The sequence below is a fragment of the Lodderomyces elongisporus genome, chromosome 4 (assembly GCF_030384665.1).
Source record: "Lodderomyces elongisporus chromosome 4, complete sequence".
In the NCBI taxonomy this organism is placed as follows: Eukaryota; Fungi; Ascomycota; class Pichiomycetes; order Serinales; family Debaryomycetaceae; genus Lodderomyces; species Lodderomyces elongisporus.
This window is the reverse complement of record NC_083676.1, coordinates 476,784-497,669: the sequence shown is the minus strand read 5'-3', so window position 1 is coordinate 497,669 and position 20,886 is coordinate 476,784. Positions and strand designations below refer to the sequence as shown.

At 35.7% G+C, this 20,886-nt stretch overlaps 8 protein-coding genes and 1 non-coding gene across 9 annotated transcripts; 4 read left to right on the top strand and 5 right to left on the bottom strand. All coding sequences in view use genetic code 12, as the record gives it.

Annotated features, from left to right (window-relative positions):
* Positions 1-498: 498 nt before the first annotated feature.
* Positions 499-1,812, bottom strand: PVL30_003336 (uncharacterized protein; the record flags this gene model as incomplete). The annotated part of the gene is made up of 1 exon (XM_001525890.2): positions 499-1,812. The coding sequence occupies one exon, from the start codon at positions 1,810-1,812 to the stop codon at positions 499-501; it is 1,314 nt and encodes a 437-aa protein (XP_001525940.2).
* A 1,370-nt stretch (positions 1,813-3,182) lies between these two features.
* Positions 3,183-3,668, top strand: PVL30_003335 (uncharacterized protein; the record flags this gene model as incomplete). Its single annotated transcript, XM_001525889.1, has 1 exon — positions 3,183-3,668. The coding sequence occupies one exon, from the start codon at positions 3,183-3,185 to the stop codon at positions 3,666-3,668; it is 486 nt and encodes a 161-aa protein (XP_001525939.2).
* Positions 3,669-4,178: 510 nt separating this feature from the next.
* Positions 4,179-4,796, bottom strand: PVL30_003334 (uncharacterized protein; the record flags this gene model as incomplete). Its single annotated transcript, XM_001525888.2, has 1 exon — positions 4,179-4,796. The coding sequence occupies one exon, from the start codon at positions 4,794-4,796 to the stop codon at positions 4,179-4,181; it is 618 nt and encodes a 205-aa protein (XP_001525938.2).
* A 3,547-nt stretch (positions 4,797-8,343) lies between these two features.
* Positions 8,344-9,360, top strand: PIC2 (Cu/Pi carrier; the record flags this gene model as incomplete). The annotated part of the gene is made up of 1 exon (XM_001525887.2): positions 8,344-9,360. The coding sequence occupies one exon, from the start codon at positions 8,344-8,346 to the stop codon at positions 9,358-9,360; it is 1,017 nt and encodes a 338-aa protein (XP_001525937.2).
* Positions 9,361-9,719: 359 nt separating this feature from the next.
* Positions 9,720-11,039, bottom strand: AGE2 (ARF GAP with effector function(s); the record flags this gene model as incomplete). The annotated part of the gene is made up of 1 exon (XM_001525886.2): positions 9,720-11,039. The coding sequence occupies one exon, from the start codon at positions 11,037-11,039 to the stop codon at positions 9,720-9,722; it is 1,320 nt and encodes a 439-aa protein (XP_001525936.2).
* Positions 11,040-13,417: 2,378 nt separating this feature from the next.
* PVL30_003331 (uncharacterized protein) lies at positions 13,418-13,900 on the top strand (the record flags this gene model as incomplete). The annotated part of the gene is made up of 1 exon (XM_001525884.2): positions 13,418-13,900. One exon carries the CDS (start codon positions 13,418-13,420, stop codon positions 13,898-13,900), a length of 483 nt encoding a protein of 160 aa, XP_001525934.2.
* Positions 13,901-15,718: 1,818 nt separating this feature from the next.
* On the bottom strand, positions 15,719-15,790 carry PVL30_003330. The gene has a single exon. It is a non-coding gene; the product is annotated as a tRNA-Glu (tRNA).
* Positions 15,791-16,313: 523 nt separating this feature from the next.
* HEM4 (uroporphyrinogen-III synthase) lies at positions 16,314-17,165 on the top strand (the record flags this gene model as incomplete). The annotated part of the gene is made up of 1 exon (XM_001525883.1): positions 16,314-17,165. The coding sequence occupies one exon, from the start codon at positions 16,314-16,316 to the stop codon at positions 17,163-17,165; it is 852 nt and encodes a 283-aa protein (XP_001525933.2).
* Positions 17,166-17,548: 383 nt separating this feature from the next.
* ACS1 (acetyl-CoA synthetase) lies at positions 17,549-19,618 on the bottom strand (the record flags this gene model as incomplete). Its single annotated transcript, XM_001525882.2, has 1 exon — positions 17,549-19,618. The coding sequence occupies one exon, from the start codon at positions 19,616-19,618 to the stop codon at positions 17,549-17,551; it is 2,070 nt and encodes a 689-aa protein (XP_001525932.2).
* Positions 19,619-20,886: the final 1,268 nt, after the last annotated feature.

The window sequence follows — 20,886 nt, the reverse complement described above, 5'->3', positions numbered from 1 at the left end:
ATCCCTTTATTTTTTTTATTTTTTTTATTTTTTTTTGCTCTTTGGCTTTTTACTTAGAGTGGAAAATACTAGAGTTATTCTCCATTTTTCATCTGAATATTGTCAGACGACTTTTGCATGCCCTCATAAGAATTGCCAACATCTTTGTATATATCAATGTTTAGAAATATACATATATACATATATATATATATATATATATATATATATATTAAGATAGTTGTCATAGTTTGGGCCAAGCAAGGTCGTTTTAAACCCTTTTTTTAATAGAAAAGAAAATAAAAACAAAGAAACAAAGAAACACTTCTAAGCTATTAATATAGAATCGTTTAAAAAGAACCATCGAAAGATAAAACTTGTCAAAATAAAATGTATAGAAAATATTGACTACCTCCGTTTGTTTGTTTTTTGTTTGTTTGTTTTTTAACCATCTTGCAACTAGTAAAGCTGTACTATTTTTATTAGTCTATAATATTCTAAATAGATGATGCCTCTGCATCAATTGGTCAACTTACCGCTTTTTCCACTTATATCTAATAAATACGTCTTGAAGTATTCAAAACTGACCAATGTCACAGCACTAGCAGGAACTGTTCGCAACAAGTTTGTAAAATAACCAGCATAAAAACCTCGAAGTCCCTCTCGGTGATATATATTAGATATCACTTTCAACAACGACGGCTTGTTTGAACATTGACTTGTTGGTGTATTTTTCACTGTTGATAACAATTTTGACAGCGACTTTGGGTTGCTAGTACGACGACGACTACTAGTAGTACTACTACCGCCACTACTACTACTACTACTTCTCAGCAGTTTTGTCCCGTCTCCATTCCCATCTTTCTCTGCATTATGCCTAATTTGTAATCTAGTTCGAAGAATTTCATGTGGGTATGTTATTGTGCTGGCAAACATCTTGGAAATCGAGGAGGCTGCTATAAGTCGCCATAGCAAATGTGGTGTTTCATGTTGTTGATCAATAGTATTACAATGCAACAAAGTTTTCAATCTCTCGTAAACTGGAAAATGTATACCGACATGGAGTAGTCCAAATAACGAGGGGATTAACCCGCTGTAAAACACTCTTATACCCTCTTCTCGATACATCTTCCTAAAGGCATCGATTGTCCCCTTGTATTGAACATCATTGGGGGATGTCGATGGTTTATTTGTTTGCACCATTAAACGTGTTTTGACCACCCAGATTGGGTTTACTGCTATTGAGCTCGCCATTCCAGCTGTGACCGCTGCACAGAAATGGTTCAACGATGAGCTATGGAAACCCCAATGTGACGATAAGAAGTTTGGATAAAAGTTCTTGGCTTTCTCGTAAACTGTGAAATAAATCGTCCATGTTGGTAAATAGCCTATAGTAATGGGAACTAACCCACGATAAAGCCCCCTCACACCCTCATGACGTAGTGTTGACTTTAATGTTTCAAGAAACCCCATTGCTTTGAATCCTTTTTCTCCTTTTACTCTTCCGGTTCTACTTCCCTCGGCTCCTCCTCGTGCTTGAATTTTGGTTTTAATAACATCTAACGGGCAAACCACAACACCGGCAAAGAAACCCGAAGCAGCACCAGCTAATGTGATTAATTGACTAGTTGAACATCGAGATAATATATTTGGTGGAGAGATATATCCTAGAGTCTCAATCTTGTGTGTTATGGGAATAGTATAGTGATCTGCTCTTCGTCGAAACTCGAGATCTTCGCCTTGCACAACATCTGAAAAATCCGGTGTAGTGGGGGCTAGCGGGGCTAGAGGAGGTTGAAACGCTTCCTGATTTAGTCGCGGATCCTTGGTCATTGGTAATTTATAAGTCTATGTAATTAGGTAAATGATGCAAATGGTTTGGATAAATAAAGTGTTTAACCGTTGTATTACTTTGTAATCCTTATCTTGTTATCTTATAGTTTTGTTGATCTTGTTATCAAGTGATGCACTTTCTTGTTGAGTGGGAAAATGGTCGTAACTGAATAAATAAAATGGCACTTGCCAGAGTATATAAATAGGCAATCAAAAGAGCTCTGGTAGAAGCTTGTAAATAAGTAATCTATGTTTATCTTTCAATGTTTAAGAAGAAGTTTTGCACAAGTGGTGATGTTGGAAAAGGGAAGATCACAATTCTCGGCAAAGGTTTCCTTCTCTCTCTCTCTCTCTCTTTCTAACTTTCTCTTTTCTCTTTCCGTGTAATAGGCACACCTTTTCCGTTTGTAAAAAAAAAAAAATAGTATTAAAAAATATGGCTCTTAAACTACACTTACACAAAATTCGACCGTCGCTAGAGACCTCTAATGTTGGTCAAATTGAAATAAGAGTGATTGAACTTGTGAAGATTTTGATAAAACTTGGAAATTGAAGATTAGAGATTGAAGAATTTGTAGTTTACTGTACAGATTATCACACACAAAAATAAGAAGCTTTCCCCCCCCCCCCCCCCCGTTAGCAAGAATATCTCAATACAAGCGAGGTTAAAGTCCATTGCATCGCTACCATGTTCCATGCTTTTCAAGCAAACATCTTGCAAATACAAATTATTATCATTAGAAAATAATTGACTACTGGAGATTAAGTATTCTTTTAAAATCAAGACGATGAGGCAATCACATTGATATTGATTAGCTGGATTTGTTTTTGAAATCTTTCTCACCGGTTTGTAGGTATTGTTGTAGATTTTGAAATGAATTTTTTTATCCTGAACAATATATGTATTAGTGGGTGGGGAAGTGTATGATTTCATGAGCGTCATGTCAGGTTTTGTGATACTTTTTTTTATAAAGTAATAAAGAATAATAAAAAAACTTACGAAAACGCTTATCCTATTAGACAAGATGAAAATATGTCCTTATATGAGCGTAAATCCTCTGCTTGAGGTTCAGGGTTACTTTGTAGATATATATTGAATGTTTATATTTATCAAAGATGACTCAGAGACGGATTTTAAAGTGGGTCTTCGGGAATAAATCTGTGGAGAAAGTGAAAGAGCGAGTGAGTGAGAAAGTGAAAGAGCGAATGAGTGAGAAAGTGAGAAAGTGAGAGATAGAAAAAAATACAATGATAGATTATAAATCAGTGAAAAAAACCCACACGAACCTACTTGTTTTCACAAGCAGCCTTAAACCATCTTTTCTTTTCTTTTTTTTTTTTGCAGAACAATTCAAGACATTTAGCCAAAGATGGTCAAATTTTTACTTAAAGTCTCGGCGGAATTAGATAATGTTACTGCTCTCGAGCCTTATGACACGCCCCAGGATCCATTCTATTATACTTTTCGTATTGAATGTACCAAATGTCGAACTATTCACGATAAAGAGATTCAAATAACTCAATACGAGAAGCATGAAATCTCAGGCTCAAGAGGTGAGGCAAGCTTTGTTTTCCGTTGCAAAGAGTGTAAGAATGAACATTCTGCAAGTATTGAGAGAACAAAGGAGAAGTTAGAGCAAGGAAACAGCAAGCCTGTATCGATTTTAGAAATTGATGCAAGAGGGTTGGACTTTAATGAGTTTATTCCCGATGGAAGGTTCCAAGCAAAAGGATTGGATACAGGTACATTGTTCACGGAGGTGGACTTGGAGGATCTGGAATGGTACGATGTTGATGAAAAAACTAATGAGGAAGTATCAATTGTGGATGTAAAGTGGACAATCTCAAGGTCATAGAGGAAGGGTGAAAGAAACAAAGAAAGAAAGAAAGAAAGAAAGAAAGTGAGTACTTTTGAGTTCTTTTGAGGTTTTTGCCAATACTTTTCATGAACTTGGATGTGAAGAATAAAACTAAACCTCAAAACTGGAAAAAAGACTGCTTACTATTCTGACGCTCATTCCTCAAATTTAAATTTTTACCTTTTACAATTTGCATCTTTATTAAGTATTTAACAATATTTTCAATATTGTGGGAAAATATAAATGAAGAAAGAAAACTTGCAGTTTTGCAATTAATTTCAGCTCTGCAACTAAAGGTAAACTAAGGACAAAACGTGGGGATTTTATACTTTTATATATATGTATATATAGATATATATGTATATATATATTTCTTATACCAGATAAAAAAGAACTAAACAACAAAAACGGGGAGCCCAATGACCCATAACTAATAAACGGTATACTTCTCCTACTCTTTCTCTTTCTTTTTTTTTTAAATTTAATTTCGATCAATTCGACATTGGTTTACTCGTCATCATCATTTTCCTCAGCAAGATAAGTGATACCCAATTGACCGAGCCAGTAACTGTTAGATCTTGATGAATCAAGTCCCAATTCTTCAGCTTGATCAGTATTGATTTGCAAAATACTCAAAAGTTTGTCATATCCGGTGGTACTTGACTCAATTTGAGCACCCAACAACGCATTGATACCGTCTTTCAAGTTGGAAAGTGGAACCAGTACGGTTCTGGTCTTCAACTCTCTCTTGCCAAACCATCCTTGGAACAAACATCCAAGGTTACCGATGAAGTCATTAAACCATCCGCCACTCGATGATGATGATGATCCACTCGAGCCACTTGTTGCAGCAGCAGTAGTGGTTGTGGCTGGCTTAGCAGTAGTTGTTGCAGCAGCCCCACCTGCTGCTGGAGTTGTAGTTGTAGCTGCTCCTGCTCCTGCTGCTGATGTAGTTGATGATCCTGGATTGATGTTTATTCCGAAAGCACCTAATAAACCATTAACTGCACTTTCGAGCCATGAGCCAAAGTCACGCTCAACAAGTTCAGCTGGTTGAGGGACTGCAACGGCACTGGTTAATGATATGAGAGCAATAAAAGTAGCAACGAGAGTAGTAAACTTCATTGTGGTGAGTATTTTCCAGTACTTGGTGATTGGTGTAGGATAAGCGGAGGTTTTGTAGTTTATGTGGAAGAAGTAAGATGCAAGATGCAAGGAACAAGGAACAAGAACTAAGAAAATTGAAGAAACAAAGTAGGAGGATGCTCTGGCTTTTGACAGATGAAGAAAAGTGCTTGACATTTATATACTTCCCATTGACTTATCCCCAAATAAAGGGGATAATTAACAAAAATATGGGTATTTCAGGCATCACTTGTTGAGTAAACTGTTTCATTTACTCCATTTGCCCTGTTTCTCAAGTGAAACTTTGAGCCCGGTTGAGCTTAATATTTGGTAAAGATGTATCGGATTTTATAACTAGATGTAGCAAGAACGTTTGCATCTATGTATTGAATATATGATCTTTTTCATAAGCCCCCCCCCCCTTTTTCACACACACACACACACACACACATACATACACACCCCTTGTCGATCAATATCCTGTTTCAGCATGTATAGAGGTTTTGAGAGAAAACTGCCCGTCTTGGAATATTTATTTGAACTTTAATCACGTGCCAGAAAGGAGGTTGACTAAGGTTTTTGCAATCACTTTACCCAATACAGTAATTCTGTTCTTTACCAAATAAAAAAAAAAAAAAAAGGAACGTTTGTCCAGCGCTTAAGATACTTTTTTGTCTCCATACTTTTCAACTCGACATCTTTCAATTCTTTATCCTTTCACTCCTTTCATTTCTGTTCATTTCTTCCTTTATTAATTGGGCAGAAACGGAAGAACAAAAGAGTTTCTTATAAGCCACTAAATAATACGGTAGTCTAGATCCATCACTTTTACTGCAAAATCTGGGGTGAGGGGGAGAGAGAGGGAAGTAAACTTTGCCCTTGTTTGTTCAATGTAACTGGAACATGAATTCCTTCCCATAGTTTGTTTTCTTTCAAATCTTTTTGTTTTTGTTCTTAAGTTTATGTTCATTCTTATTTCTTTCTCTTTCTCTTTGTTTTTCTCTTTGTTTTTGGGCAACGATAATAGGAATAAATATAGCAAACTATTCGTATTGTAATCAATAAAATGGTTCGTATAGAGCTTTTCTTTTTTTTTTTTCCATTTTATTGTTCTAAATTTCCCAATGATTACCTTTCAGAATTCATAAAAGAATAATGGGAAATAGGTTAGAAAGCCAATTTCAAAGTGACACTTACGCTTATTAGCTTTCTACAAATTTGGTAATTTTTTCTTTTTTTTTTCTTTTTACTTTTATTTTCATTTCTGTTTTGGAAAACGAAATGAAAGGGAATAGAAAGAGAATATAAACTGAAGGAAGAAAAACAAAGAACACAATTCCAGCATTATATGTTTTCCATATCGAAAGCCAATTTGTAATTCAATTGGACACGTTTGCGGAAGTAAGGCGTTTCAGTGTATGCTTAAACCCGGAGTATGTTTGCCCAAGTTTTCTAGCATTTGCTTGTATAGAGATGTTTTGAATCTTGGTGTTGAAACCCTGCCCCCCCCCCCCCCCCCCAAAAAAAAAAAAAAAATTATATGAAAAGAAATAAAGAACTGAAGAATTGGCCATGATTAAGTAGTAGGTGTTGTATTGTTGTAGAACTTGTTGATGAGTAACTGGAAAATTGATTATTTTTGTCTCTTCTTCTTCCTTCTCTTCTTCTTCCTTCTCTTCTTCTTCCTTCTCTTCCTCTTCTTCTTCCTTCTCTTCTTCTTTTATAGGTTTCTACCCTTTTTTTATTTTGAATCTGCTATTATTATCCAATGTAAAAGTAATATTTGCTTGCCTTTAGCAGTGAATTTCTTGTTCAGCTTTAAACTCTGTAAACTAACTTACCTCCTTCCTATGTATTCATTTAAGCTAAACACTACTTCTAGTGAACACTTTCTGCTTAGCATTACATCTCATCGATTCTAAGAATAATTTCGAAATAGAAGAAGAAACAAACGAGAATAAACGCATAGATTGTGCTATGTTGTTGTTGTTGTTGTTGTTGTTGTTGTTTTTCTTTTCCTCCTTTTTTCAAAAAAAACAAATTGGCCATGTTTTTTTTGCAACCATAGCATACAACTTGTGAACTTATCTATGACTTTTCCTTCTTCTAAGCCATAATTTTGAAAAAAGAAAAAAAAAAGAAAAAAGAAAGAAACAGAGTTTTGAACGAAGTCGTAAACCAGTTTCTTTGTTCAGTTTCCCTTTTGATGACATCAATCTATTTGTTATAAACAATGTTGGAACCGAAGAATAAGATAGTCAAGTTCATCCCTTTTTTCTTTGTTTAAAGATATAGTACCTGAACTACAATTTGATAATTAATTTCATGTCTTTTACAAAAGTAGGCTAGCCCAACAACCACAGCACCTTTTCCTTTTCCTTTCTCCTATTCCTCTTCCTTTTCTGTTTCCTTCCACTTCCCACTCTCCGAATCAACCTGTCCTGACAAAGTCTAATAAAATCCTAATGGCACAGGACCTTGCATTGGATGATCACAAAATCTTTCCAATGACCGTTGCAGCTAAAAAAAAACTGGATTTTTATCTTCTGTGTTCTTTGTTTTATTTTTTTTTCCGTCTTTTATTTTAATACGTATTTTAAAGCCGAGATTTATTCCGATACAGTTTCTCCGATTGACACCAACCCGCGGGAAATTTTTAGCAGTTGAAAATAACAGTAAGAAATAATGTAGATACAAATGTTAATATACATGTATATCAGAAATAAATGCTGTCAAGGATTTCAGGAAACGGTCTAACATCATGACTCAACACTGTCAAGAATGAGAAAGTTGCCATGTTAGTCTCCAGTTCCCCCCCTCCTCGCTCAACTTGCTGGAAACATATCTGACAATCATCTGTGATAGTGATTGATCTTGATTGTGTAGAAACACTTCTCTGTTGTTGTTGTTGTTGTTGTTGTTTTCTCGTTAACAATAGGACAAATTGTATATTCAGCGTTTCGGTCGGAACGGTTGGAAAAATAAATAAATAAAAATAAATATAAAATAAAAATATAAAATATAAAATATAAAACTCAAGTTGTGTTTATTATCCCTTTAACTATTGCATCCATATAATGATATCACTAATGATAATAGCAACTTATGCAATCGACGCAATATAACAGCAAGTTTAGACCAATATACAACATACAGGCAGATAAGACTTCTTGAAGCCTATCCGTATATATAACCTCTTATGATTCCATATTTTTTTATATATATTTTTCCACAATTTCCCTCTTTCCTTATCCCTCTTTTTTTTTCCTTTTATCAAAAATATAATACTTCTTTATTGTCTCCAATTCCCTCCTACTAGTTCGATTATATCGTCTTTATCATTTCTAATTAGTCAATTGAGTTCATCAATTGTATAATATATTCAAACCTTTATCTTTTTGTTCTCCTTACCACAATCCTGAATTTTGGTTTCACTCCCCACACCCCACCCCTCCGTATCCACCGTTATTCGTTCTATACTTTGATTTGTTTCGTTTCTTAGAAAAAAAAGAAAGAAAGAAAAAGAAAAAGATATTTTAATTTTATAATGGCCGGAAGCATAGCAGATAAGATAACACAGCCAATCGAGGACCAAATCAGAAAAGCTACTGGTCAAGGCGGACCAGGCTCTTCTTCATCGACGCCTCTGCCTGTGAAACCAGAACCCAAGATCAAGGAGTTTACTGCTGCTTACTATGCAGCATGTACCGTTGGTGGTATAATTGCTTGTGGCCCTACCCATTCGGCAATCACACCATTAGATCTTGTAAAGTGTAGACGTCAAGTTGACGCACATTTGTACAAGTCCAACATGCAAGGATTCCGTACCATAATCAAGACACCGGGTGACTCTCTTTTCACGGGTTTTGGTGCTACCTTTATTGGATATTCCTTCCAAGGTGCTGGTAAGTATGGTTTTTATGAATTTTTCAAAAGACAGTATAGTGTGCTTGTGGGCCCAAAATATGCTGAACAATACAAGACGGGTGTGTTTTTGGCAGCCTCGGCCAGTGCTGAGTTTTTGGCAGATATTGCACTTTGTCCCTTTGAAACCATCAAGGTCAAGACCCAAACGACCATTCCACCTTTTGCAAATAGTGTATGGGATGGATGGCACAAGATTGTAGCCAAAGAAGGTATGGCTGGTTTGTACAAGGGTATTGTACCATTGTGGTGTAGACAAATTCCATACACAATGGTGAAGTTTGCCAGTTTTGAAAACGTTGTTGAAAGAATTTATAAATTTTTGGGCAAGCCAAAGAAGGACTTCAGCACTTTGCAGCAGACTGGTGTGAGTTTCCTTGGTGGTTATATTGCAGGTATCTTTTGTGCCGTGGTTTCACACCCTGCCGATGTGATGGTGTCCAAAATCAACTCGGACAAGCAACCTGGCGAAAGTACGGGCCAAGCCTTGGGCAGAATATACAAGAAGATTGGATTTACTGGCTTATGGAATGGATTACCAGTGAGAATCTTTATGATTGGTACCTTGACGGGATTCCAGTGGTTGATTTACGACTCCTTCAAGGTTATTATCGGATTACCCACTACTGGTGGCCACTAACTTTGATGTGACGAAAACAAACACCAAGTTCTGGGCACTAAAAATTTCGGATCTAAATGTGAATCAATTTGAAAGCAATAATAATAATAGTAGACAAGAAAAAAAAATAAAAAAATTTATAGCTTGAAAAGTATAGAGATTCTAGATTATGATAATATAAAAAGAGAAATATTCTAAGTAGATCTAGACATCAAGGTAAAAAAAAAGGGGAACTGTGATTATGACTGAATGAATAAGGATGACTTGTTAATGCAACGTTTTTTTTTTTCAAATGGAAAGGAGAATTGGTTTAGTTTTTGAAAAAAAAAGAAAAAAAAACAGAATCAGGATTAAGATTAAGATTAGGATATAGATATGGATCAGCTCCATACATTCTTGAATAAGTCGTCGTCAAGATTCGTGGTTGTAGATCTCTGTGCTGCTCTTGTAGCATTGCTCGATGTGGAAGAAGCGTCACTCCACTCATTGTTCCATGTATTGTTTTGTATATTTTGTTGTAATTTTGATGGTGCATTCAATGATCCTGTAGAATGGGATTGAGGTTGTGAGTAGTTGTTGAGATTATTGTTATTATTATAGTTGCTGCTGTTGGTGGTGGTCGTGGTAGTGGTGGTATTATTGAGTCCAGGGTAAAGGTTTGATGTTGAGTTTGAATGGAAAGAGAGTCCAGCAAGTGAGTCGGTTAACGAGTTTGTTTGAGAGTTGGCTCTTATTTGCTGTTGTAGGTGTAATGGTTGTGATTGTGATTGTGGTGGAGGTGTTTGTTGAGTTTGAAGAAAACTGTTGGATGATGAAGGGGATGCGTATAAAGACAAGATAGATTTCTTCAAATCTGGTCTTGAGTTGCTTGAGATGCTTCCGCCGGTAGATTGTGCCGATTGCAATTGCTGTGAGGTTCTAGATACCTGTGCTGGTTGTGGAGTTCTTGAGATAGGAACTTGAGGAGTACGTGGTGTTACTGGTTGGGACAGGTGCTTTTGAGGAACAGGTGGAGCATGTGAAGAAGTGTGTTTTGAAGATGTGGTAAAGTGACCAAAATCATCGTCCAACAAGCTGTTAGACTTTGCAGAGCTATTTGCTGTGGGAAGCGAGCCTAAGGTTTTCTTGGTAGAAGAACTATCGACGCGAGATGCATTAGATGCGGTGCTGGAATTATTGTTGAAATTGGTGCTGGAACTAGTGCTGGAGTTGGTGCTTGAGTTGGTGCTTTTGTTTTGGTTGTTGACTGTTTGAGATTTACCAGGAATGGTGCTTGGGTTTGGCACTGTTGGTGATGAGCACCATTTCTTCAAGTCATACTTGGTTCTAATAAAGTTTTCAATCTTTGATCCATCCGGTATATAAGCCTCAGGTAGTTTGCTTTCCCAATACCCATTGCATTTCTCGTTGCCCCATTTCACCATATTTTCAATTTGTTCGTCTGTCCATGCATCCAAATCGACACTCTTGACTTTTGATATGTGTGTTCCCATACTTCTATGGATCCCAGAACACCGAATGCAGATGAAACAGCCCAAATTCCATGACGCCCAACGAGGGTTCTTTGTGGTTTTACAGTCTGCACAAGATTTGTTTGCCTCTTCCCGTAACAACTGTTTAAGGATCTGTTTGTGTGTTTCCAGGTGTGTCTTTTTCGAAGATGGTAATGCCCTTGATGAAGATCTTGATGCGTAACTCATGGTGGATCCAAAGATGAAACGCCGTATATGCTATTATTAGAAGGTGGAATATATAAAATAAAAAATAAAAAGCTGATGAAAAATGAATAAGGAAAAAAATGGAAAAAAATGGGAAAAGAGAAAAATGAATGAATAGTAAAGCTGTCAATGGTCAATAGATTCAAGATGTTTTATTGAAAACTGCGAAATAAATATAGTTTTCGAAAACAAAATAGATTAAACAATTGAAAAATATTGATAAATATTGATAAATATTGAAAGCTATTGAGTAGCTTGTGGTATATGTGGCTTATCGTGATATGGAAATGTATTATATTATGTGTATTTTTTGTAAATTTTTCTCTCTCTCTCTCTCTCTTTTTTGGCTTGTATCTTTCCTTGATGTAGGAGTTTGAGCTAAAGTTGGAGTCAGAGTCAGAGTCGAAATCAAAGTAAAATGTCGACCGTCGAGAATTTATTTTTTTTTCTTTATTTTTATTTTTTAATTAAGAAAGAAAAGAAAAACAAAAAGAAGCAGTCTAATCTATGTCACGTGGTGTAAATTTTCTGGCATGTTAGATATTGCACGTGACAGTATATGCTTGAGTAAGCTAGTGCAAAATTCATATTGTATATACTAGAATAGATATATACGGAGATGATTCATGCTGAAAGATGGAATTGGTGATAGATTAAGTATTATAAAAAGTATACGGTAATACCTCAATAGCCTAATTCTAGTTCCCATTCAGTAATGTTGATGAATTTTTGAGTTTTCCATCTGTTGCAACTATATGAAAGTACACCAACAATAGCAACTACAGTTGAAGCAACAATCGATACTATTATGCACCTGTATATCCATAATCCATAATCCATTGTGTCAACCACAATGTATAAAGAGTGGATAAGAAACCAAGTCAAAACAAAACAAAACAAGAAAAGAAAAGAAAAGAAAAGATGAAAATTAAGAAAAGAAATTGCAAAGTGCATGGGGCGTCAAAAAAAAAAATTGGTTTAGTCTTCGCAGATACGACTGTGATTTCTTTTTTCTTCTTCCTTCAACAACCACAACCACAAGGGAAGGTCGGAAAGGTAGAGAGAATATGGTCCATCTGCATTCTGAAGTAAGAGTCAAAACTAAATGAAAAGAAACACTACACTGATGAACGCCCTTCTGCATGGTTGGCTAAGCTTGTAGATAGCGTCAAAATTACTTTCCTTTTTTTTCTTTCAATTTCTTTTTTTTCAATCGTTTCCTTTTTTTGAATCGTTTCTTTTTTTTTTAGTTTTCTTTGGCGTTTTCACTTGAACGTTATGGGTCTGGTGAATCTTGATGTAGAGAGTCACCGATGGTCGTGAAATCCAATTACCTTTAGACATCAAAGACGATTAATAGGTGCAAAATATTAGTTTCCGTGTATTTGTTATTTGTCCACCCCTGTGCTGCACACTCTACAAATGTGTACAAAGGTTATAATATATATATATATATATATATATTGTATGGGTTTGAAAATGTAGTATTCGGGATTCACGGTGACTTTACTCTTTTTACAATCTGGTAAACATCTTGGTATAGGTTGGTGCCAGTGGGGGGATTGGAGGCAGAGAAAATTACAGAGGAAAAGAACCGGATTTAGGAGAGAGAGAAAAAGAGAGAGAGAGACACACACATACACACAAAAGAAAAATGACACTAACAAAAATATGACACACAAAAAATGACACAAAAAAGAAAGACAGAGAGACAGAGACAGAGACAGAGAGACAGAGAACTGGAACCAAATCTGAAATTATTTTTTTTTTCTTTTTCCTCTTTTTCTTTTCTTCCTTTCATTCAACCTTTTCTGTTTAAAAAGTGTCATTTTTTGTTGTTTTTTTTACATTTAACCACCACTTCCTACTCACATCTATTGTTGACATCTTTCATAAACTCCTTTTCCATATAAATATATATATATATATATATATATATATACGCAAAGCCAAAGAATCAGTTAATTAACACGTCAAGGCTATAACTCACATTCTTGGTCTTGAGATTTACACAGATTGAAAATAAGATAAAGATAAAGAGAGAGTGTGTGTGTTTGTGCAAGGTTGAGAAATTGGTTCACCAACTTTGACACATAAGAAACATCACTACTGCCCATCTACTTCATTCATCATCACTATTTCAAGTATCGACCAGGTTCAGCTTCACATACAAATTTATTCTTTTGCTTTGTCTCTAATATTCCAATTGATGCCCAACTTTTAATAGTGCTCATCACCCAAACCAAAACACACAAGAAACAAAAAAAAAAAAAAGATAAAGAAAAAGATAATTAGAGCAAGAACAAGAACTAGTACAGGTACTACACTCAGCGATATAAACAGATACGTATTATTCAAACATGTCCAGAGCATCAAGGCGACCTGCTTATGTCTCATTGGAAGAAGTACAGAGACATTCTGAGCCAGACGATTTATGGATGATCTTATACAATAAAGTATACGACTTGACCAACTTTGCCAAAAACCATATTGGTGGGATCGAAGTCTTGTACGATTGCGGAGGATCAGACGCCACAGAGGCGTTTGAAGATGTCGGACACCTGGACTTTGCAATCGATATGCTAGAGCCATTCTACGTGGGAGAAGTTGAACCCGAGCAGCGCAAATCGTATCGCTCGTGCAATTTGATATTTGAACTGAAAAACGAAACAAGCGTTACATCTTCTAAAGGAACCATAGCAACATCAAGTGTTGTTGCTCTGAGTATAAAGCAACTAAAGGAAATCTCAATCAGAATACAAGACTCGATTAGTCTATTCTGGTTGACATTTATTGCTTTAACTTCCTTCACTTTACTTGTGCTAATACAACAACTCAAATGAATAAAGTTTGCCAAAAAAAAAGAAAACTAAAAAAAAACTAGAAAAATAAAAACTAAAAAGAACAAATAGATTAAAGGAAAAAAAAAAAAACTTTTGTTCATTAAAATGGAATCAAGTTTTGGCTTTTGGAGCTGGTCAAATACAAGTTATATAACTTAGCTATGGATAGCTTTTGGCCTTTGCATTTCCTTGTTTTCTTTTTTTTCTTGTTTTCTTTTTTTCTTTTTGACTTTGAGTAAGTCATTTGTTGAAACAGGCAAGAACTACTTGTGAGTCGTGATATCTAACTCACGAATTTTCTTTCTGGAATTTCCCGATTTTTTTCAACTTGAAAAAACCTTTTTTATTCATTTGTTATAGCTTCATTTCGACAGGACACCATGCTGGCATGGCCCCTTCTTTTCTTTTTCGAATAGAGAGAGAGAGAGAGAGGGAAAAAAAATAGACATACATTTTGATTCAACAATGTATACTTAACTTGTACTTTTCATAGAAAACAATATTAGATTCCCCTTTTTTTTAAGAGAAGAAAGAAAAGAAAAATAGACAAAGAAGTGTAAAGTAATGTGTTTGCTCTTTGACACTGCCTCTGGTTTATCCTTCTAACTGCTTGCTCTACTTCAATTAACACAAAATCATCAAAGCAATATTCACACAGACTCGAATAGAAGCTTGTATATAAATATATATATATATATATGTATATATATACAAGCTTGATTGTGAGTGTATGGGTAGACAATTTTCCACGGTCTTTCCCATCATTTGTCACAAGGTAGATGTTTTAATTGTAAAAGAAATTTTGCAGAGTACATTGGCACTAATGATTTGTTATGGTGTTTTCCAACTCAAGTTGAATTGTTTGTTGGGCTCGCAATCAAAGGGAGTTCTAATTCAAAGAAAACAAACAAAAAAGAAAGACAAAAAAAGAAAAGCTAGATAAGGGAACATCGTGCATTTACAATAATCCAAGTTCCGCTCATTATTGTGTCCTCTCCTTTCATTTCGTGAATCTCCACGAGTACGAGATGCTCAATACTAGTGAATAAAAGACAAGACTATAGGTATTCTCAACTCTGACCTTTACTTTTCTCTTTCCTTTTTAGTTTTGTTTTCAAAATTCAACTCTACTTTTAAATATTTGGAAAACTAAGTTTTTTGGTGTTTAAACAATAGGGAAGGAGGGGAGGGGGGGGGGGGAAGTGAGTGAGAACTAGATGTGATTGTATGTTAAAAACTGTCTTTCATTGATGTAAAACGTGAGTCAAAAAAAAAACAACTATGAAAGACTTTGATTTCTTGATAAACTTTCATCATCATTGTCAATGACTATACTTTGTCTTGTTCATTTTATTCTGCTGTCCTTTCCAACTGGTTTCCAAGTGTGGTGAAAACTTGGTCCAGTTTTGCAACCAAAATCGTGGTTAAAAAAATTCTCTCTTTTTTTCAAGTGAGGTAATGATGATAGTGACATATAAAAGGTAAAGTGCTTTTCTTTTGTACACATTAACTAAAACCACTTCCATTCCTTATGCAATTGTAAATGCAAAGTAAATGAAGCAGAAAAGATCTGGTTAATAAAGCCATATAGAATAGTAACAATATAACATAACACAACAACAACAACAACAACAACAACAACAACAACTTATAAACGGATATATTGAACCTTTCAATCTTTGCTCAGGAATTATAATGGAAAAAAAAAAGATGAGAAATCGTTTAGTGTGATCTACTTAGTTGTGTAAAAATAAAAAAAACAGTACCGAGAAAAAATATAAAAAAATAAAATGTTTTTAAATTGTTATAATTGAATAACTCCCTTGCGGGGAATCGAACCCCGATCTGCTCGGTGAGAGCGAACCGTGATAGCCATTACACTACAAAGGACTTGTTGTTGAAAAACTATATTTTGTCATAAATACATTATGCGCAACTATTATAGCCCCACACTGCTATAATATATGGCTACAAGCTAAATGTAAAAATGTAAAAAGCAAGTATATATATACATATATATATGCATGCTAGTGGTACAAGGCGCAAAACACTGGATAGACAACAGATTCTAATAGAAAGGTTGTTAAAGCTATTGAAGAGTAGAATGCTATCCAACAAACCATTCAACTGAGTAACCATCTTACATCTCTTCATCCCGTTTTCCTTTGACTCCAATTTTGTTTTGGTTTTTTTCTCCTGCTTAACCAGAAATATAATCATGAATTAAACAAACAAACATACAAACATACAAACTAAAGAAGAAAAAGAAGAAGAAGACGGAAAAAAAAGAGAAAAGAAAACGAAACTGCAATTTGCCAATTATCACGCGCAAATTACCAATCACATTTTACTGCAAGTGCCTTGTAATATACATTTTATGCCAACAAATTTTCATTTACTTTAAAGTATACAGATGACAATAGACGATAAGCAAACAGTGATTTTACTCAAAAATCCTAGTACACCAACGGATCCATATGAGGCTTTATTACAAGCCAAGAATTACTCTCCAAAATTTATTCGATTGCTCACACATGAGCACAAGGACAAGCTGCTAACAAAGCAATACCTCACCAACCATGCGTTTCTCAAAGACACACAGTACTTTATCATCACATCGCAGCGAGCGGTGGAGATGTTTCAAGAATGTATCGAAGAGATTAGACAAGATGCAATTTTGGGCAACCATGAAGAAAATGTTGTGGAGACGATTTTGAGCAAGACTGGATATACCGTGGGGCCAGCAACGTACTCCATCTTAAAGAAAGTTGGGTTTAAAGATGTGCGTGGAGGTATTGATGCTGGAAACGGTGCCAAACTATCCGATTTGATCATTAATGATATCAAGGATGTGAATACAAAAATTGTCTTTTTCACTGGTGAAATTAGAAAAGATATCATTCCAAAGAAATTAACTACACCAGTACCGTGCGAGTTTTTAGGGTTTAGCCAGTTTGAAGAGTTTGTAATGTACAAGACGATGGAGCGCGACGATATAATTGACAAGTTTCAGGAGCTTCATGCAGAGATGAATGGCCAAGGATGGGTTATATTCTATAGTCCACAAGGAACTCGCGATATAGTGAAGCATTTGAAACAGAATATCCGAGAAGGTAAAAAGTATTGGAAGTTGGGTGTTATAGGACCAACTACAGAAGAGTACTTGATAGCAAATGACTTGAAACCAGATGTGGTTGCACAACGACCGGATGCCGAGAGTTTGTGCTCAGCCATGATCGAGTTTGACACAAGTAATAGTCAGTAATGTTTATAAATATATGGGTATATATATATCAATCAATGCTACAATTACAGAGTATCAAGTCCCGAGTCTCAGCATTTACTTTGTTTCTTTCACCACTACCCATGCTGCTACATATTTAACAAAGACTTTTAAGCATAAATAAACATATAATCAATATATTAAAGAAATAAACTGTCTAACAAGGTATAGTATTGCATCTACTTTTTTTCCCGGTTTCTTTTTTTTCTTTTTTTTTTTTTTTTGAAAAAAAAAATCACAAAGAAAGCAAGCCATCACATCTCTAAATCAACATCTACTCTCCCTTCATTTCAGCTTCAGCTTCAGCTTCATTTTCAAATTTTTCTTTTTCTTTTTATCTTATTTTAATATTTTCTAGCAATGGCTCACTTCTTGCTCTTGTGAACAATGTCGATAATTTGTTGGACAACTTGTGGATTGGACAATGTTGAAGTGTCACCCAATTGGTCTTCTTCACCAGCAAGAACTTTTCTCAAAATTCTTCTCATAATCTTACCAGATCTAGTCTTTGGCAAGTCGTCAACCAAAAGAATCAACTTTGGTGCAGCAAATGGACCAATCTCTTTACGCACAGTGAGAACCAACTCTTTTTTAATGAGTTCGAGATCTTCTTCAGTTGTATTGGCTGGCAACTTATCCTTCTTCAAAGCGACATAAGCAGCAACAGCTTGACCAGTCAATTCGTCAGCATATCCAACAACGGCACTCTCGGCAACCAATTGATGTTCAATCAAAGCAGCTTCAATCTCAGCAGTTGATAATCTGTGGCCAGACACATTAACAACATCATCGACTCTACCCAAGATCCAGTAAAAGCCTTCAAGGTCTCTTGCTGCACCATCACCACTAAAGTAGTGGTTAGGGTATGGTGCCAAATAAGTGTCGATAAAACGATTATAGTCATTGTAGATACCTCTTGTGATGGATGGCCATGCTTGTTTAATAGCCAAGACACCTTCAACGTCGTTATCCTTCAACTCAGCACCAGTGGTTGGGTCCAAAATCTTTGGTTCAACACCGAAAAATGGCAAAGAGGCAGATCCTGGTTTTGTTGGTGTGATACCAGCCAATGGAGTCAACAAGTGAGAACCAGACTCTGTCTGCCAATAAGTGTCAACGATATGGGCTTTACCACGACCAATATTGTCGTTATACCAGTGCCAAACCTCAGCTGCAATTGGTTCACCAACAGAACCAAGAACTCTTAATGAGCCAAGGTCATAGTTTTCAATATACTTGGTACCGGCCCTCTTCAACAATCTCAAAGCCGTTGGAGCAACGTAAAATTGGTTAACCTTGTACTTGTCAACAATTTCCCAGTATCTTGAAAAGTTTGGATAAGCAGGGGTACCTTCAAACACCACAGAGGTGGCACCATTCAACAATGGACCGTAAACACAATAAGTGTGACCTGTAATCCAGCCAATGTCACCAGCAGTGAATAAAATGTCATCTTCGTGAACGTCAAAGGTATACTTTGTAGTCATGAGTGCACCCAACAAGTAACCGGCAGTGGTGTGTTGGACACCCTTGGGTTTACCGGTAGAGCCCGAGGTATAAAGCAAAAACAATGGGTCTTCGGCATTCATTGGGGTTGGTGGGAAATAAGAGCCATTCTTGGCCATCTCCTCGTGCCACCACAAGTCTCTTCCGTTGGAATTGTCAAATGGCACGTGTGGGTTACCAGTTCTCTTAAACACAATAACATTGCGTACATCTGGGCATTCCTTCAATGCGCCATCCACAATCTTCTTTGTTTCAATAGTCTTTCCACCTCTCTTGGATTCGTCAGCGGTAATAACAATCTTAGAGTCGGCATCCAAGATACGGTCACGCAAAGAGGCTGAAGAAAAGCCGGCAAAAACCACAGAGTGCATGGCACCAATACGGACAATAGCCAACAATGTAACGATAGCCTCTGGAATCATTGGCAAGTACACTGCAACCGAGTCGCCCTTCTTGACGCCCAACTTGACCAAAACCTGGGCCAATTTGGAAACCTCCTTCAACAATTCTCCATAAGTGATTATTCTGCCTTCTCCAACCTCGTCAGCCTCATAGATAATTGCTGGCTTGTTGGGGTTCTTCAATGCCCAGCGGTCAACTGCATTGTAGCATGCATTCAATTCACCATTGATAAACCAAGCGGGCAAGTCTCCATTTTTAAAGTCATCCTTGGGGTCTTGTGGGAATCTGGCAACTTCAAATGGTTTAGACCAGTGCAAGTATTCTTGAGCTTGTTTAGTCCAAAATGCATTTGGGTCTTGAATCGATTGATTGTACAATTTTTGGTAGGTGGCAAAGTCCTTCAAGTTTGGCTCTTGGCCATTTGGTTGTCTGTCGAAAAATCCTTGTGGTGGTTGTTGCATCTTTTCATGGTCCAAGGAAATATGAGACTGAGATTGTTTTTGCAGAGTATTTTTTTGTTCTGGCATTGTTGTGGGAGGAAATTATCTAGGGTATTTATACTTGAGTTTAAAGAAGGAGAAAAAAAAAATATAAATAATATTTAATATAGTTAATCTTCTCGTGTTGAGTTTGTACTGTGTGGAGTGTGTTAATTAATTTATGAATTAATTAATCTGTTTTTTTTTTGAAATTTTTTATAAATATTAAATTAGGGGGTGGGGAGTGTTAGTGTTAGTGTTGGTGTTTGTGTTTGTGGGAGTAAAAGTGGGGGTGGTCGGATTAATGGGGGATTGTGGGGGTGGAAAAGAAAAGGCGTGAATATTTCTTGTTCGCAAAAAAAAAAAAATCTAAATTTATAATTTTATAATTTATAATTTTATATATAAAATTTATAAATTTTAAATTTTACTCGATTGTCTTCTTTTTCTGGAGGGGTGTGGTGGCAACAATAAAAAAGTAAATTGTTACTGAAAGAAAACCAAAAAAAAAAAGAAAGGTCTTGTGGATTGTTAAAACTGAAAAACTAAAATCTGAAAAGTAATTGGTTAAAAGAATGAATGTCAAGAAACCAAATTATTGTTGTTTTAGTTGTAGTTGTAGTTGTAGTTGTAGTTTAGGTTCTTCTATTATTCTTTAGAAGTGGTGCGTAGTTTTCTTTTTTCTTTTTTGTATTGTTTTTGTATTGTTTTGGGTTATGTGATTCTATTGTTTGAGAATTATACGGTGTATGGCAAACTAAAAGCTGAATGAATGAGTCAGTGGTGAGTATTGATGTTGTTGTTGATGTTGTTGGTTATGGTTGTTATAAAGCCAATGGTGAAAGTTGATAAATAAAACAAACCAGAAGAACAAGATTGAGGATGGGATAGAGACCTGTATTTATACAATGGATGGAAAAGTGTAAAAGTGGAAAAAAGAACAAGTTGACCTCCCCCCCTCTTTCTGTTTTGGCTTCTACATTTTTTTGTAAAGATTGTTAATGTATGTGTGGAGAAGTAGAGTAAACCAAAAGAAAGGAAAGGGAAGGAAAGGGTGGAGTAGTGAGAGGGGTATATCTGTATCTTACCCCCAAGAGATATTTCCTACATAAAAAATTTGGTTGATAATATCGAGGACTCTTTTTTTGTTGTTTACTTTCAAGAACTGTAATGTAAAAAAAGGGAAAGGGAAAGAGAGAGAATAGACCTCAAAATAATACCCATACAACCAATTAATCTTCATCTCCAATCTTGCCTTCTTGCCTTCTCCTCTTTCCCATCTCCTTACTCCACAAATCAGAAATAAAGAAAAACAG